General features: G+C 43.5%; 2 protein-coding genes across 2 annotated transcripts; one reads left to right on the forward strand and one right to left on the reverse strand.

The window, feature by feature from the left end:
• The first annotated feature begins 74 nt into the window (after positions 1-74).
• On the forward strand, positions 75-8,728 carry coq6 (coenzyme Q6 monooxygenase). The gene is made up of 12 exons (XM_041954158.1): positions 75-437; positions 752-886; positions 2,187-2,245; positions 4,096-4,222; positions 5,428-5,558; positions 5,669-5,776; positions 6,107-6,169; positions 6,282-6,389; positions 7,026-7,228; positions 7,390-7,505; positions 7,854-8,020; positions 8,583-8,728. Exons 1-12 carry the CDS (start codon positions 236-238, stop codon positions 8,610-8,612), a joined length of 1,449 nt encoding a protein of 482 aa, XP_041810092.1. The 5' UTR covers positions 75-235; the 3' UTR covers positions 8,613-8,728.
• Positions 8,729-9,181: 453 nt separating this feature from the next.
• Positions 9,182-16,506, reverse strand: entpd5a (ectonucleoside triphosphate diphosphohydrolase 5a). The gene is made up of 13 exons (XM_041954024.1): positions 15,939-16,506; positions 15,444-15,523; positions 14,996-15,139; positions 14,510-14,585; positions 13,886-13,921; positions 13,395-13,483; positions 13,226-13,305; positions 13,042-13,103; positions 12,842-12,943; positions 12,000-12,143; positions 11,836-11,892; positions 10,833-10,948; positions 9,182-10,675 (listed from the first exon to the last, which is right to left on the reverse strand). The coding sequence occupies exons 1-13, from the start codon at positions 16,381-16,383 to the stop codon at positions 10,592-10,594; spliced, it is 1,515 nt and encodes a 504-aa protein (XP_041809958.1). The 5' UTR covers positions 16,384-16,506; the 3' UTR covers positions 9,182-10,591.
• Between the last annotated feature and the right edge of the window lie 618 nt (positions 16,507-17,124).

Raw genomic sequence — 17,124 nt, forward strand, 5'->3', positions numbered from 1 at the left:
AGGAACGTCAGCAGCGTCAGACGTCCTCTGTGATTGGACGCGGAACCGGAAGTACGTCCTCTGGTGCGTTTGTCAACACAACATGGCTGGATTACAGAAGAGATGCAGCTGCCGTTAATAGGACACATCCAAGGGGAAACGTCTGTCTAATTGTTTTATGAACATATCCTGACTTCAAAATTGAAGTGGTTACTGCGGGGCTTGGGTCGTATAAGGACAGAGTGAAGACAGAACAATGCATAAACTCACAAAGTCGACGCTGGCCTTAAACGGTCTAGGCCGTTATTTCATTCCAGAAAAGCATCTGTCGTCTATAAAAATCAGCAGCCGGGGATTAGTGTGTGCAGAACATGGGGACGGTTCTGGCCAGAATGAGGTTTATGATGTTATCATATCCGGGGGAGGAATGGTTGGATCTGCAATGGCATGTTCCCTGGGTGAGTAATGCCTTCCCAACACTGACTGACCACATTTCACTGTGTGATTTCACCTATTGTTAGCCAGCCCAATTTGAAATATAAACTCTTTATTCACCCAAACCGTTTTTTTTTTAAGACAAACCCATGTAAACTCGTGATTACTCAAAAATCTAAACTCGAAGAACAATCATATGGAGTCAAACTGTATGATACCAGAAATGCCTACACACCCACAGCTTCACCGCAAGATCTGAAAAATGTATGCCACTGTAGAAACTGTATCTTATATCTGTGCTGTCATTTCTATACACCATTTGCATGATTTTTGACAGGCAAGGATCCCAACTTATCAGGTAAGAAGATTCTTCTGCTTGAAGCAGGCAACAAGAAAGTGATGGACAAGGTCCCAGACACCTACAGCACCAGAGTCAGCTCCATCAGTCCAGGCTCTGCCACCATCCTCAGCAGTACAGTATACGCTTATACAACACAGTAACATCACTGCCAAATGTCATGATGTTCGTTTTTTCGTGTTCTTGTGAAAGGCTTTGTGCATTTAAAAGGGCTGTTTCACCACAGAGAGAAAGTTATTTCTGTGGTGATTAACTTCCTTCCCATGAGACACCTGTGGTGCTAGACTATTACATGGCTCTCACAAGGTAAGCCAGGGATCAGACTGTCCAGTCATGCTGGCTTAGCAGGGATCATATCTGACCTTAATTGTGATAGGTCACCAGGGATGTTTCCTGACACTACTTTTTTTTTTTTTTTAAATCTTAGTCACGCTCAAGAGTTCTTCTATAGCGCAAACATACACAAATATCTCCCTCAAGGTTAGAGATTTTGTAATCCAGGGAAAAGGAGAGTCTAGATTTAAACTTGTTGAAACATGTTCAGTGTCCTGAATATGCCATCTCAGGTTCAGAATCCATTAGAAATAGTTGAACATGTTCGTCATTCCAGACCTGTGCATTTTGTTTTTTCAAGCTTTGTGGCTGCCTGTATGTGCTGGCACACAACCACTGTTTAACACACCTAATACTCACCAATAAACCACATTACATCTCTTAAAAAGGCTTTGCAGTAGTCAAAATACTGTAGATATGGAATTACATAGACAATAATCACTTGGCTTAATCCTTTTGATTGTTGGACGCGTAAGCTCATCCACATTTATCCTGATTTGGGTCTTAAAATAACATCACATACAGTATTTGCTCCACCAAGCAGTTCACTGATCAGAGCATGGACAACAATTACAGTATCTGTTCAGCAGATCACTCTTTACAATACACTGATCATATTTTTAGCAACTTATCTTTGCACAGGTGCCAGTGAGAGACAGATGTGAAATATATAATAATATAGTAGTGTGTGTGTGTGTGTGTGCGCATTGTGTTTTCATATAATTTGGTAAGATGTTGCCCTTAATCACTTAAAATAATGTCTGATGTAGTAGCATAACTAGCATGTAGCACAAAAGCAAACAGTCAGTGAGATTAAGGCACAATTTTCAGAATTATGTTCAGAATAATCTCATCACTTAGCACCACAAGTTTGTGTCCTCCCTCAAAGACATATAGTATTGTTTTTTGGCTGGGCTTCAACTGAGGAAAGCACATCCACATTAATAGATCTGCTCACAACGACTAGCTGAACCTATTTCCCTCTACTGTGCATAGCATGATTACAATAATGTGTAATACATTGGCATACGTTGTTGCATGAAATTAGTTCTGGAATGATGTTGTGTTTTTGCACACACAGATATTGGAGCATGGGAGCACATTGCAAACATGAGGTGCAAGCCGTATAAAAAGATGCAGGTATGTTGATCTTCAGCTCACTCTTACATAATGTTGCTTTTTAGAATCTGTGCAGCACAAGGGTACAGTTACTGCCATCGTATTGCTATGTCAAAAGTTCAGAAAAAAGTCATTTCAAGACAAACAAAAATAGCTAGAGCCAGTGCTGCAACACAGAGCATCTCCCAAAATCCATCTGTTACACAACTTGAGCTTTTCTTCATATGTCTTCCAGACTGTCTAATTTACAGGCATACTGTATGTATTTCTGTCATCCATCAATCACAGCACCATACAATTTGTGGAGAGAAAAATCTGTGACACTCAGCCTCTACTCAGTCATTCAGCTTAATGAACAAGCAACACAATACTGTATCGTATAATCATGTGCACGATATGTAATTGTTCACATTAAAATGGCAAACAGTGGTTTTGTGTAACATGCATTTTGTTCATTCCTTTGTGCAATTTATGTCCGTTCAGTAGCTTTGCAGGATCTGTGCCAAAAGGAATGCCCAAGGTCACAAGGTATATTTAAAAAGGGCCATCTCCTGGTTCATTCAAAGTACAGCGTGGTTCTCTGACCGTGCACCTTTCATTTATTACAGTCATATTTTCTATGAAGAGTAAATCATTTTGGCATTTTCAAATTGGTACTCATTCCCCGTATCTTCTAATTATGAAGATTCATGCGAACAACGCGAAGAAGATGAAAGATTAGGAGAGTGGTTGTTTGCTGCAGAGTGAACCCGCTTTACAGCTGTGGGTGCAGGCTCAGTCCCTCTTGTAAGATGTGGTCGGTGTGTACCAAACACTCGACCGCAGGGTTTCGCTCTGGGCCTAAGATGTCATCATGCAGTGCCTTACAGTGATTATGGTAGTGTACCTCTCCCATTATACCTTCACCCTGCTACCGCTGTTTTGGCATGTTTGCCCATTGAATCTCAGTCATATACATCTCCAGCCATGGCACTGGAAAGTATGTTCTGCAGGTCAACTCTAAATGACATTCTTTCCATGCAATAAAATGCTCTTCCACCTTAAATGTCTAGTAAGCATTGAGGGTTTAGATTTGAAACAGAAGGCAAACAGAGTGTTTGCCATCAAGGCGTCATTTTGCCCACATTTTGCCCTATAAAGCTGCAGGGAAGTGTATTGTTTAAATCATGCACAGAAAGTATGTAGCAACTGATTCCACTCGAAAACTGCATCATTTCACCCTGCATTAAACAAACCCAAAACAAGTTTTGGGCTGGTCTCAGTAAATCTTTCTTCCCAGCCACTTATCACAAGTTGCAAACCCACTGCCATTAGTGGTTTTCTGTAGGGTATAGCCCCCCACTTTATGGCAAGTTGGAAAAAAGTAGTGCAGCAGCATATTACTGCAGAATGATGGGTTCTGTCACCATAGTTACAAGCCAGGAGAGAATTAACCTTGTACAAACACTTTTCACCCCCTCGTGTTTAACTCAAATGGTGCTTTCAGGGCTGGAATTACAGAAGCCTAAAACTATATCTCATTCTGCCACTTTTGGTTGCGGATAAATATTGACTCACTCTTTATGTTCACAAACATGTCATTTGTTATTTGTGTTTCTAAAAAAATGTTTGCAAAAAATCCACATCACAAAAATGTCACCTCAGAGGGTTTCCATTAAGCTGGAGTCAGCCGTCCAGCCAGAGCGGTGCTGGTGACCGTCACTGCTCTGAGTTTGATGTATGCAGGCTGTGCCAGCCTCCGACAGCAGCTAACAACTTTGATGTGTTCAGCTCAATGAAGCGGCACTAATCTGCCCAGCTATATATAGGGAGAGGGGGATGCATTTAAGGATAGACTTGTAGACCGCAGGCGTGACATGTCTCTCATTTAGGTTTGGGACGCCTGCTCCGATGCCCTGATCACTTTCGATAAGGAGAACCTGCAGGACGAGATGGCGTACATCGTGGAGAACGACATCGTTGTGGCTGCGCTCACTAAACAGCTGGACAGTCTGTCCGGTAGGCACAGCATTGATGATTAAAACATGAAGCACCACACAGTAGCAGTGCTCTGTAAGACTCTTGATTCCTGTCCCATCTGCCTAATGGATGCTGAGTCTGGCCGCTAATGCTGCCACATTTATTCCATCCTGTCCCCGGGTTTTGTTTACTTGTACTCTCTCCCGGTGACTGTTTTTAAAGACAAGTTAAGCCCTTGGAGCCGTTCATGCTTTTCCTGCAGTTTCAATCAAAACCTCACATTTTGGGAACTGCAGAGCCCCGGCACTCTGTAAGGACACGTGAAGTGGTCCAGTGACCTATTTAAAGCTGCCATGTGCTCCCGAGCTTTGCCACCTCTTAAGACGCCAAAGCGCTGACAGTGTATGGCACTGCGTTGCTGTTGACATTAGACCAACTTTTGTGCAAATAAAACTTAGCTCCGCTATGTGCTTGACAGTTAAAGTGGCATATTTATAAACCGTTTTCAACATTTTGCACCAAACAACGGATGTGTGGTTACAGCACGTTTTTGCCTCATGTGCCTCCCATTTGTCCGCCTCTCTCTCTCTCCTCTCATTTTAGCCGTGGTGTTGTTATGCTCAACACAGTACATGAGAGGTATGCTCCACGCCAGCTGGTTTCAGTGTAGCCCTGCTCTCCAATCACTGAAAACCCATATTTGACATCCCTGTTTGGGAACCAGTAGCCGTTCTGTGGATGGGTTCTGCTCCAAGTCGGCATGAGCCAGCGTAGCTCCGGATCCTTTCATGTCTGAGATGTCCAGCTGCTGATATTTTAGGAAAAGGGGCACTTTTAGTTCAAAATCCAGCAAGCTGGCAGTATGTGCAAAGTGTGGTGTGGTGTTCTTGTAGATAAACACTATTAGTCAGTGCAATGTGGCAGGCCAACACCATTAAGAAGATTGTCAAATGTGAACTTCGGCAGCTGCCATGTGCCAGGGAGGAAAACCAGTGGTGTTTTATGGGGTGGTTTATAGATCTTCCACTGCTTTGGCTGCAGGCACACCATCCTCTCGTTTTGACGGAAAAAGTAGCAAAGCACTGATTTAGTGTGATGATACATACATGGGACCAAGATTGATCCCTTTGTTGTGTGAGAGTCACACCAGTTGCCATTTTATTTTAAGAAGCGCTGCTTTTTTTTTTTTTCTTCTCTTCTGCTGCCTTTGTAGTCACCAGTTTTATGTCCTTGTCGTGTGTCAGATAACGTGCAAGTCAAATACAGGTCCAAGGTGGTGCAGTACGCGTGGCCCATGCCCCACCATGCAGCAGACTCCATCCCGTGGGTGCAGGTCAAGTTGGCCAGCGGAGACACTGTTCAGACCAAGCTGCTGGTCAGTTTGACTCCATCACACAAACTGCAGCTGCTCATCTGTCCTTGTCCCTTTTTTTTTACATTTTGTATTTTTTTAACCGTTTTTCCTCTTCCTTGTCTGTTTTTCAGATCGGTGCAGATGGACCAAACTCGATGGTGAGGCGGGAACTAGGGATACCCACAGTCAAGTGGAATTATGACCAATCTGCTGTGGTTGCTGTGCTGCACCTATCAGAGGTGAGTGTCACATTCAACACATGCACACTGTGTAACTCTTTATACTTTGTTATAATGTGTGCTATGCATCAAAGCCTACGTATTGAATCTAGAATTTTTACTTTACTTTAAAATTGCATGTTAGTTTGTGAGTTTCACTGTGTTTTATTATGATAGTAATTTTAATGTTACACCTGTCTACATGCAGAGAACAATACACCCACCCAGAAGTACCCTCTATAATATCTTGTTTATATGTGCAGTATATATAATTAGAACGTATGCACTACAATGCAATGCCACAATATTTCAGTGTGATGTTTAATTTAAGTTAATTTATGTGTTGGACAGCCCACGGAGAACAATGTCGCATGGCAGAGGTTCCTCCCAACAGGACCCATTGCAATGTTGCCGGTAATACGTCTGCATTATTTACTGCATGTTTTTTGGGGGTTTTTTTGCGTGAAAAAATATCCGTCTGTCACACCCGCGTTTGATATCCCCTTCTGTTCTCTGTGCGCCGCAGTTGTCGGACACAGAGAGCTCTCTGGTGTGGTCAACCAGCCATCGCCTTGCGGAGGAGCTGCTGGAGATGGACGAGGAGAGCTTTGTCGACGCCATCAACTCTGCCTTCGTGAGTCCCAGCTTTTAAACTGCTGATGTTGTAATTATAGTCAGATTTCCACATGTGTCAGGGAGATGTTGCAACATTTCAGTATTTGTGTGCAGTGCACTGTATGTGGCAGGGGTTCGCCATACTTACTCACGTGTTGCGCTGTTTTTAGTAACTTAAACAAACAATATTGTCATTGTTTTGCCCAAACTTTATACAATACTAATATTTCACTGTCCATTTTTTATGTTTAGAGAAACTCCTTTTTCCCAAGCTGGCTATTTTTACTGGGCCTGCTGATGGACGGGGTCACCACGGTTGAGTCACGTTTGGTTTCAGGCCTGGTTTGCTAATTAAACCTGTGGTCTCCCAGTGTCGACCATTACTGCATGGAATGTTTTTCAAACAGAGCTAATTCAACTGCATAGCCTGGCCGGCATCTTCTTTTAATTAGCCCAGCTCCTGAAGCCCTGCCAAACCAGTTAGTTAGGGAGGGGAAAAAAGAAGCACTTTCGCTGGCCTGGAGTTCAGCTTTGCTCCTATGTCAGCTAATTTCTTTGTCCACTCAAAGGGATAATGACTGTTTTCTGTCTCCTCTGGCCATTTTTCATTCTCTTGTGAATATGTCTCTGTCATCTCGCCCGTCTGTGTGTGCAGTGGAGTAATGAGAACCAGTCAGAGCTGATTGAGACGGCCGGCTCTCTGTTCCGCAACGCCATGTCAGCCATCATGCCCTCTGCAGGTTCACTTCGACAGCTTCCCCCAAGTGTGGCAGGGATCGGCCCGAAGACCCGGGTCATGTTTCCTCTGGGTATGGGTCATGCGTCCGAGTACATCAGGCACCGGGTGGCTCTCATTGGGTAAGATGGTCGTATTGAAAGTAATGGTGGTATCCAACCTGTCAAGTAGGCTTTTGAGCTGTTGATTGTTTTCTCAGGCTCTTTGATCTTACACTGTGCGAAAAAATAGCAAACTGTGAGTTGAATGTATTTGGACAGCGGAGATATGTTTGTCTTTGCAGGGATGCAGCCCATCGAGTCCATCCTCTAGCGGGTCAGGGAGCCAACCTGGGCTTTGGGGATGTGGCTTGCCTCACACAGCTCTTGAGCCAGGCGGCCTTTAACGGGAAGGACCTGGGTCAGTGAGAACTCTAAACAGACACAAGCACTGCAACCATAGCACAGTGGTTTCCCCCTAAGCTCTTTTCCATAGCCCCAGCTCAAACGCATGCTGTTGATCTGAAATATAAAAAGCACCAGCTTTTCCGGTAACATTTATTTGATGTTTTTTTTCTGTTCATTCTGCCAAGAACTATATGTAAGTTGCTTTTCATAAAAAATGAGATATTGTGTTTATTTTTTTTCCCTCCATTAAATGTCCTGAAGTCAAAATAGCACCAGTGTATTAACTTAATGCAGAAAACATACATACAAGCTTCAGCTCTGTCCTCAGTTTTTAACCCCCAGTCTTTGGTTGTTTGTGCAGGAGCGATTCAGCACCTGTTACAATATGAAACTGAACGCCAGCGCCACAACCTGCCCATGATGGCTGCCATCGACCTCATGAAACACCTTTATTCCACTAACGCTGCTCCTGTTGTTCTCCTACGCACCTTCGGTCTGCAGGCCACCAACATGCTCCCCGCGCTTAAAGTAAGCTCTGCTAGCTTCTACGTCCAAATATATCCTCTTGTTCATCCTAGAGAACCTGGCTATCCCTAGATAATATCAACCACCTGTCAAAACTAAGCTCCGCCTCCACCCGGACCCCACCCTCCAGCCTCTTTTCTGATTACACGGAGCTTTACTTTAGCGGTGTCTATAATTTCCAGGGTTCTGAACCTACTACTATGGCATCTAAGTTTAGCCCCAAATTTAGTGTTACCAAAAGTGTGTGGGTGGGGTGCAGATCTGGCCCTGGGGCAGCGGACAGCGGTGTTGGCTTGTGTTTTCACACCCCTTTTATTACCGACCACTCATGTGAAATGGCTTTATTCCCTACTAAGTGATTCAGACCAACACAACTGTAACTGGTTGTAAAGGCATTTCACCGTAGAGGCACAAAGTTAAACGTGACATTTTTTCCATATTAAATGTTGTGAGTTCACCGGTTTACAGGTCTTGTATAGTGGTCTGCTGGCTCGTAACAGCCGTTTAGTAAGTATGATTCAAAGGTGACAGAGTTTCTGAGTTATTGTCTCTTTGGCCCCTGCAGGAGCAGATCATGGCGTTTGCAAGCAAGTGACGCATCAGTCGTGCAGTGGCCATTGGTGGATCTCCCATGACTGTGAGATTTGAACACTGTAAAAATTGTGAATGGAAAAATTCTATAACAAATAATAAAGATATATTTTAATTCTTTTATAATCTTTTTTTTCATTTGTGTGCTTTGGTGCAAAATAAATCCACATCGTCAAATAGCGCACTGCTTTGCAGTTTTTCCGAGCATATCATGATATATCCAAAACATAAAAATCGTTGATTTTCTGTTAAAATCCTCCAATATTTTGCAGATACAGTTCATAGAATCTTTCAGACACGAGATGACGACAAATGAAGCTCTTCGTTCTCAGGTGGAGGATATGGTGTGCTGACTTTGTAGTCATAGATAATGTCATAAATTCAATGTTCACTGTTTGATAGAATGATTTTACACTGAAATATGGAATCAGATATATGGAGACTACAGGATACAAGTGCAATATGTCCCATTTCATTGCAAGAAGTTTCTTGATATGACAAAGTATAAATACACACAAAGCACATTTTCATGTTTTATTAAAACATACATGTACTGTATAGTATACACTTACTTCACTGCATTTAATCAAAACAATTTACATATTGTCAGTCATCAGGTTATTCACTCTGATGAATATAGAGGCATTTCTGAGAAATTGTGCAGCATAAAGTTTTTGCAATGTAAAAGCAGTTCCTGTCAAAAAGATTTTACACATAAAAGTTTACATTATGTATATACAGCAGTAGTTATTGATCATGTTGAATCCTGGAAAGACAGCAAAGGCACGGCTTAAAAAGCAGTTACACAGACAGTTCAAGAGTTAATATTGGATGAGGATAATTAAAATACTCTATATAAGATAAACTTAGTTATTTAAATATTTGTACAGTTCACAAGAAAAACAACAGAATTCAGTATCACTCGTGTTTTTGAGCAACAAATGAAGGAGTCATGGGGTTTCAGGCTTTTTACATAATTTCTGTTTACATTTTTGCTGTATTTAATGGCTGTAAATTATGTTGAAGGACACATCTAGCCTTGATGAGAGGTTTTTCTATTGCTAGTCTAAAATACAGTTCAGACCGAGGGCCCCTGCAATTTAGCCATGCTTGATATGGTCTTTTCCATTCTAGACACAACAAGCAATAATGGCTGAACTTTAAAATATAGGCATTAACCTCTCACATGTAAGAGCCATACAACTCAGTCTGTGAGAGGCAGCTCTCCACAGCGTGCTCTCTGCCCCCCTCAGTCATGCTGAATCCAACACTACTTGATGAATATGTACAACTCTTTAGTTGAAATATCAAAGCAACCAATCATGTCTTAGCTACAATATCTGCAATTAAAGTGTTATGTGCAAAGTTGAAGAAAAGAAGTCAACTGCTCTATTTCCAATGATGTCTAACTTGTCTAAGGCTAGGGGCAATGAATTAGGGTCCTGTAAAAGACTTAACTGCTAGAATAGAAAGACCGATTTACAAGCATGTAGAAAGACAACTATGGTTGCGCTTCCAGCAACTAGTCTCTAAATAAATTCCACTGTAGTGCACAGTGCACACCAGGACCACAGTAAGCACCAAAATACCATGACTGGTTGTATTGCTTCTAAGCTACCCTCTACACACTTAACAGGTAAGTGAGAACAACATTTCAGATCAGACACCCATAAGGAATCAAAAATGTAAACGTTTTACAAAAAAATAAAGTCAGCCCACCAGTCATGAGCTCAACATACAGTAGAAATAGCTGGCCTTATAAAAATATAGTGATTTATTTCTCTTTTTTTTCAACAGTTCTTGGAGTGTTCGCAGGGTGCTGAGGTTGAGGAAAAGAGGAGGGGTGCGGTGGGTGAGGAAGCGTGGTGGGACCGGGTGTGTCTGTGAAGGGGACGGGGCTGATGGAGGGTGGATGGAGGAAGGGAAGCCCCACAGTGACAGACTGTCGCTCTCAGTGCCGGCTGCAATGACAGCGAGCTGTCCTTAGTGGATGTTGAGGTTTCTGAAGTAGTCAAAGGTTGCTCCCAGGGCCCAGCTCGTCTCCACGTTGTTCACCTTCTTGGCTAGCTGTAGGGCACAGAGACAGGAGGACGTCCATTACCACCACAAAGACACAAACAGTTTCCTACACTTCTCGTTGTACTGATTTGAATACAATGCTTAAGTCTTGTGAGATTTGTCATGTCGACTTTTGTCCACAGTAACCTGGCTCTGATTTGCTCACCTGCAGCACGGTGCTGTCCTTGAAGCCAAAGCCCTCCTTTAGCAGACAAGTGATATATGTCATATCCATGCAGAGGAAGGGGCTGATAGCACGGTATTTGGTCATCTTGTTGCACACTGCAAACACAAAAAGCCACAGGTTTCAGACATGACATTAACACAGGTTTCACATACCACTGACAAAGAAGCTGTTGACACATGGTGACACCTTGTTGCATCACAAAAAATGGAATCACGTTCCATGTGTTAACAAAAAGAAAAGAAAAAAAACACAACTTTTCTAACTCCCGTGCTACATGATTAAATGATGACCTTTCTGTTTTTGTTCGGCTGAATGAACAGGGAGGTGCGAGGAGAGCAGCTGTGGGTCAGCACAAGGCTGCGGGTGGGTGGCAGTGTCAAACGGCCCAGCACACAGTTTGTGGCTTTCAGTATGTGTCAGCCCCCAGGTGGTGTGTGGCTGTCAGGTGCCCTCCTGCCTGGGCCAGACAGACATCTTCAGCTCAGCTGCCAGCCCGGCCTGAGCCAGACTCGTTCCTCGAGACCATGTGACAGTGTTCTCACAACACAAACAGCCTTACACAACACACCAACTTGTTCCTACTTGCTATAAATCTGGTGCTACACTGACATTACAAGTGTCACACACTCCAGCTGATAAGCATGGTGTGTATTGGTTAAATGTACTAAAATGGTTTATAGTGATGTTAACATATAGTTACTCTGTAATAAACTACATTTGTCTTAAAATCCATCTTCATAACACATTTAGGCAAATAATCGGTTACATTTTACTGTTGTAATAAATTCTTTTTGACAGGATAAGCTGTGCCAATTTGGTGCAATTGTGCCAAGTGTTTGGGCACAAACACAAGGTTTAGTGCTTTTGCTGTTTAGACTGTGCTGCATGAAGTGGTTAGACGACTGATATATATAACTTGTAAGATTGTTGGTTTCATGCAGAAGTTTATCCATTCCTGGAGAAGATAGCATGTAACTCTTACCTTCTTTGGCTCTCTTCTTAAAATCCCTGACTTCAATCGCACCACCTCGACTGCCATCTGTGCAGCAAAAAAACAAACAAACATGCAATTTGAATACCTACTTTGTGCAAAATATGATAATTAGCATGAAAGATAATGGCACTGGAAGGTGTGTCTCCACTCACCAATGAGGCCAGACTCCACAGCTCTATCGAAGTAGTAGGAGAAAGCGTAGAAGACGCTGCTGCCCTTCACTTCATAAGGCTGGTGCACTATTCCCTTGATTACCTTCATCACCTCATAGTAGCACAGCTTATAGCCTGCGTAGCCTGATGAGAGAGAGAGACAAAAGGTCAATGTAGCTTTATCAAAGACTGAACTAATATTGAGAATGGTGGAGTCAACAATGAGTTAAAGGTGCTTGGATGCAGCAATGGTTGAAATGCAGTCAGAAGAGTCTGGAAACTCAGTTTGAGGTCAGCCAGGAAATGGAGCTGGGGGCTCATGAGATAATGTACAAGGGAAGCCCCAGAAGGACAAGTTTCACACATCCCCATGGGTATGGTTGGCTCAGCTGTGCCGGCAAAACCATGTGCTGACAAGAGCAGCAGTTAGCGCGGCCCTGCTGGGCTGTCTATTTTTACCACATAATTGTGAGCGGTCCAGATCAAGCCACTCGTTACACAAAAAAAATAACAACTCAGGGACAAGCCCAGCATCTTTTGGCTACTTGACTGTGGTATGGGAGTGACTGCCTTATTTGTGAAGTTAACTGACAGTTTTCTTTTCGTTTAAATACAAGGTTGACTGCAGTATAATTGTTCAAGAGGGAGGACAGAGAGAGAGAGAGGATGACAAAACATGCGTTTGGCACCAAAGCTGCAGACACTTGTGCGGATAAATGTTCTCATGGGAGACTGTATTATACTGTACTCTATTGTGTTCCAGAGTTGAGAAAGGAATGCAGGGATTGCTGGATCCAAGGCCCTGGGAAGGAAATCAAAACCTCAGGGTGCTTTTATCTTACCGTCTGGAATCCCGCTAACTTTGTAGGTGGTTCCTCCAAAAGTCACATCTTCTCTGAACTTTTTCGGGAGGCAGGAACTAGTGAAGACTTTCCAATCTAGACCTGGGGAAAACAAAAACAAGACACAGTTTGCCATCTCCCAATAAAAGAATGACACAGAGTGCAAACAGGCGAGTGATAAAAGGTGCAAGGTACCCTACCATCAGCTCCTAGTGCTCCAAGAGTTGCCAATCGAGCCGCATACAGTCCATTTCCAAGGTAGCTATGTGATGACGACACACAATTATGATATGTTTTTAGATACTTTTACTCTATAAAATTCCAGTGTGTGTTCATTGGATCAAATCAACACATAATAAAGCATCTTCTTTGTTGGTTATTTACCTGTGTGTGTAGAGCTGATATGAATGGTCGAAGAGGTTGAATTTGGCGATGTAAGAGGGGGGGGCAGACTGAATCGTTTTCTGTTGGATAAACAACACGTGTTTAGCGGTGTATCTTTGGTGAGGACAGTTTAAACAAGCTTATTTTCCACATTAAGTATGTCATTCACCTTTGACTTGGGAAGGAATGTGATCTGTGTAGATCCTCCACCTAAGTCCAGGATGCCCACCGTCCTCCTTGTGTTGGAGTACAAGTGACCTTTGAAAAGATAAAAACATCACACTGGGTGAAGGAAACCTGGGATAACGTGCAGAACATATCTTGTGCATTTATCCACATTTTCTATTCCTGCTACAACCTCTGGTGTCAGAATGCTACACGCTTACAGATCATGTCTTTCCCCACCAAGAGGGAAAACACTTTTCTTGTTTGAAGGATAAATTGTTGGTTGGAAACAAAGTTGATGGTGCCACAGCTGTGTGAAAAACCTGAGGAAATATTGCTTGTTTTTGCAACCTGTTTGGGGCCAGTGATTCAAGCTCATAACCTCAGACAGGAGACAAGAGTCTTTCACTGCCGGGCTTCTGTGTACACTGGAGCCTCAGATATGAGCCTCCTGACCACTAACACCACCATAGCAAAACACAAGCTATGTCTTACCTGTAAGGAAGTTCACTGTGACCCAGGCGAGGACTCCTAAAACAGCACACAGAGGAAAATGTCTGTGTTAGCAAAAGCCTGAGAAGTGATTACAACTGATCTATGCTAAATGCTCACACTTGAATGTGTCCAAGCATAAAGAATAAAATTAGAATTGAAGATAACTCTCAGTCCAGCTCTCCTTCATTAAGATGATATTAAAGGAGCAGAGTTGGTATAACTAACATGCGGGATTGCAGACCAGCCCAGGTAATTACAATTGTCTCAGATGTCAAGTTATTGCGCTCATAAAATGAGGATAATGAATGGCACATACTGTATGATGAAACATAACACTGTGAGGGTGTCTTAATGAGTGATGTGGAGGATCGCACTAAATTATTGGGCGTGGGGCAGCAACGCACACTGCCATATTTATTTGTCTCAATGAGGTAGTAACAGACCTCTTGTAAAAAGAATTACGAGAGCAGTGTTGTTTGATGCATCCTCAGTGAATGAGGCAGTTCAAGCACCTGGTCAGACAATATCTAGGTCAAAAACACTAATTAAAAACATTTAAAAAGACACGTGTTTCGTGTGCTATATATAGTACAAATTGGCTACAGGCATTAAGAGATAGCCTACCTTCTTTTGCTCCATTCATGATGGAAACACTGTTGTTTGGCACAAAGAAAGGGGACTCATTAAACACCTCTCGCACCTGTGGACAGATTTATCAGCATTTCATTAAAATGATCTACTGGATATGTGTTAAAGCAATATTATGATACTACACTACATGCACAAATACTCTGCTGTTACTAGGATATAGTCGAGTCAGTCTCCAGGAGACAAACTGAGTCTGTTCTGTGTCAGAGTGACAGATAACTCAACCACAAGTAAGGCTGAAACAGTAGCCTGGATTTAATACTTTAAATGACAAATATGGTTACTCCACACAACCCCACAACAGCTGTTTTTTTGCAACATGATAGCCACCAAATGGGCAGACTTGCAGCCTTTTTTTTCAGTGACACTTGTAAGCACTTAGTGGTTTCTCATCCCGCTCCTTGGCGGGACGGGTGGTGTTTGTGCCAAACTGTCTGAGGGCAGAGTAAGACTGTGCCTCACCTCCGTCAGAAGCGCGTTGGCCTTGTCTTCAGGCAGCAGGCGCAGACCCGCTGTGGCCTTCAGGACCACCGGGGTCCTCCTCCAGTCTTCCTCTGGCACTGCCTTCTTGGCAATCTTCAGCAACTGCCGGATGGTGTTGCCACCCTGCAGAGGAGGCAGCGTGATCGTCAGAAGAGACATTTCACAATCAAACGAAGAAATTTCACCAGTGGCTCAAAGTATTTAAAAACACATGTAAGTGCGTAGTAAAAGGTAGGTAAATACAGCAGGCAGGAGTGGGCACGCAGTGACATCATGAGCGGGAGGTATTTTTATAATTACACAGTGTTTACATCACATGAACCCAACCCAAAGAAAATCCCAGTGGTTTGGTGATTTGCAGACAGTGAACAACTCCCTAATACACCTGATAATAATAATAAGCGATGGTGTAAACAGGCATACATACCTCCTCAGGGTTGTCCTTATAAGCAGACAGTCCGGGCTTCACAGCATGGTAAATTTCATTGTCCAGAACTGGCAGCTCAACTAAAAAAAAAAAAAAAAGTCAGAGAACAGATTATAAACCAGAGCATAATACAGCATGTGCCATCCTGTGAATAAAACAGAAACTTAAGTTTGCGTAATTGCACAGCTTTTCGTCTACAGCTCATGATATTTAGACTGCAGCACCTCACCTACGTCCTGATTCAGTTTTAGAGGTCTGCTTCCTACACAGTTGAGTCAGACAGGGAAATTAAAAGTCCACCTCAGCTACTTTTAGAAAGCTGTATTGCCCATGCACTGTGCCGGCGCATGCTTGTCCTTACACCACACAGTGAATGACCTAACAGCAAGCAGACAGAGTGGGAGCCAGCAGCATGTGTGAAGCCCTACTATTGGTTTAAAGAGAGTGAGAGGGGGAGAGAGAGGGAGTGTGTGTGAGACAGAGTGGGGTACTTACCAGGGTCTTTCTGGATGAACTTATAGATGTGGATCCTGCTGCCTGTGCTCCCAGCGTCAAACATGATTCCGTAGAAAACCCGGCTCATGTTGACGGGGGAGGAGGCTTCAGGCACCGGCTGGTAAACCTCAGGTGGGTGGTAGGGCTCAGGTGCAGGATGCACAACTTCGGGCACCGGGTGGAAAGCCTCTGGTACGGGGTGGATGACTTCAGGCACCGGGTGGAACACCTCGGGGATCTCGGGGTAGGTCGGCACGCCGGGCTGCGAGACTTCGGGCACCGGGTTGGAGACCTCAGGCAGCAGGTTTTCCGTGTTGGCGGAGTGCTCCCGGTAGCGGTAGAAGTGGGGGACGTAGCGGTGGTGCCGGTAGTAGGTCGCCTCCGCTGAGAGGCTCCCGGCCACAAGCCACACGGCCAGAGTGAGGAGCAGGTTCGGCGTGGCCATTGTTTTCACAGCCGCGGAGAGGAGACAGCTGGAGTTTTAAAAAAACAGAAGGAGAGCTGAGGAGGAGAAGCCCTGGCGGATGATGGAGTAAAAGATTGACAGGGGAGACAGGCGCAGTGGAGATGGAGAGAAGCAGAGTGGATGCGACGCACACTCAGGACTGTCCGGTCATCTGTTTACAGTATATAAAGACATAAGGGCTTGGCATGGGGCCACGCCGAGAGCAGCCATCCACCAATCCTGTGGCAGTCCATCCCAGCTCCATCAGGAGTCCCCCCTCCTGTGAGCTGAGCTGGAGACCGACTACCTGCCTACCGACAGCATTTCCCTTTTTTTTTTTTCTTTGAGAGGAGGAGGAGGAGGAGGATTATTTTTGGTTATGTTTTTCCCCTCCTCATCTTTACTGGTTATTCTGGAGCCAAAAAAATCCCCTTGCGAAAGGAGAAAGGGCTTTATGAAGAAGACGAAATGAATGGCTCACAATGAAAAGCCAAAAGAAATGGTCTTAAAATACTTTTTATGGGTGCATTTAAGACTTACATAGTAGCACCCTGCAACTCTTTGGACTTTCATAACTTCACAATTGCTCAAGAGTGATGCAGATTTCTATTTGGCTTTATCTGTAGAGGTTTTAAATGAATTAGTGCAGTTCTAAAAAGAAGGTAACTTATATTATAATTCTCTATGTTTGCACTAATTTCTGGAATTAATCTTTCCACGTAAGTACGAATAAGTTTAGCT

This window comes from Chelmon rostratus, chromosome 15 (genome assembly GCF_017976325.1).
Source record: "Chelmon rostratus isolate fCheRos1 chromosome 15, fCheRos1.pri, whole genome shotgun sequence".
NCBI lineage: Eukaryota > Metazoa > Chordata > Actinopteri > Chaetodontiformes > Chaetodontidae > Chelmon > Chelmon rostratus.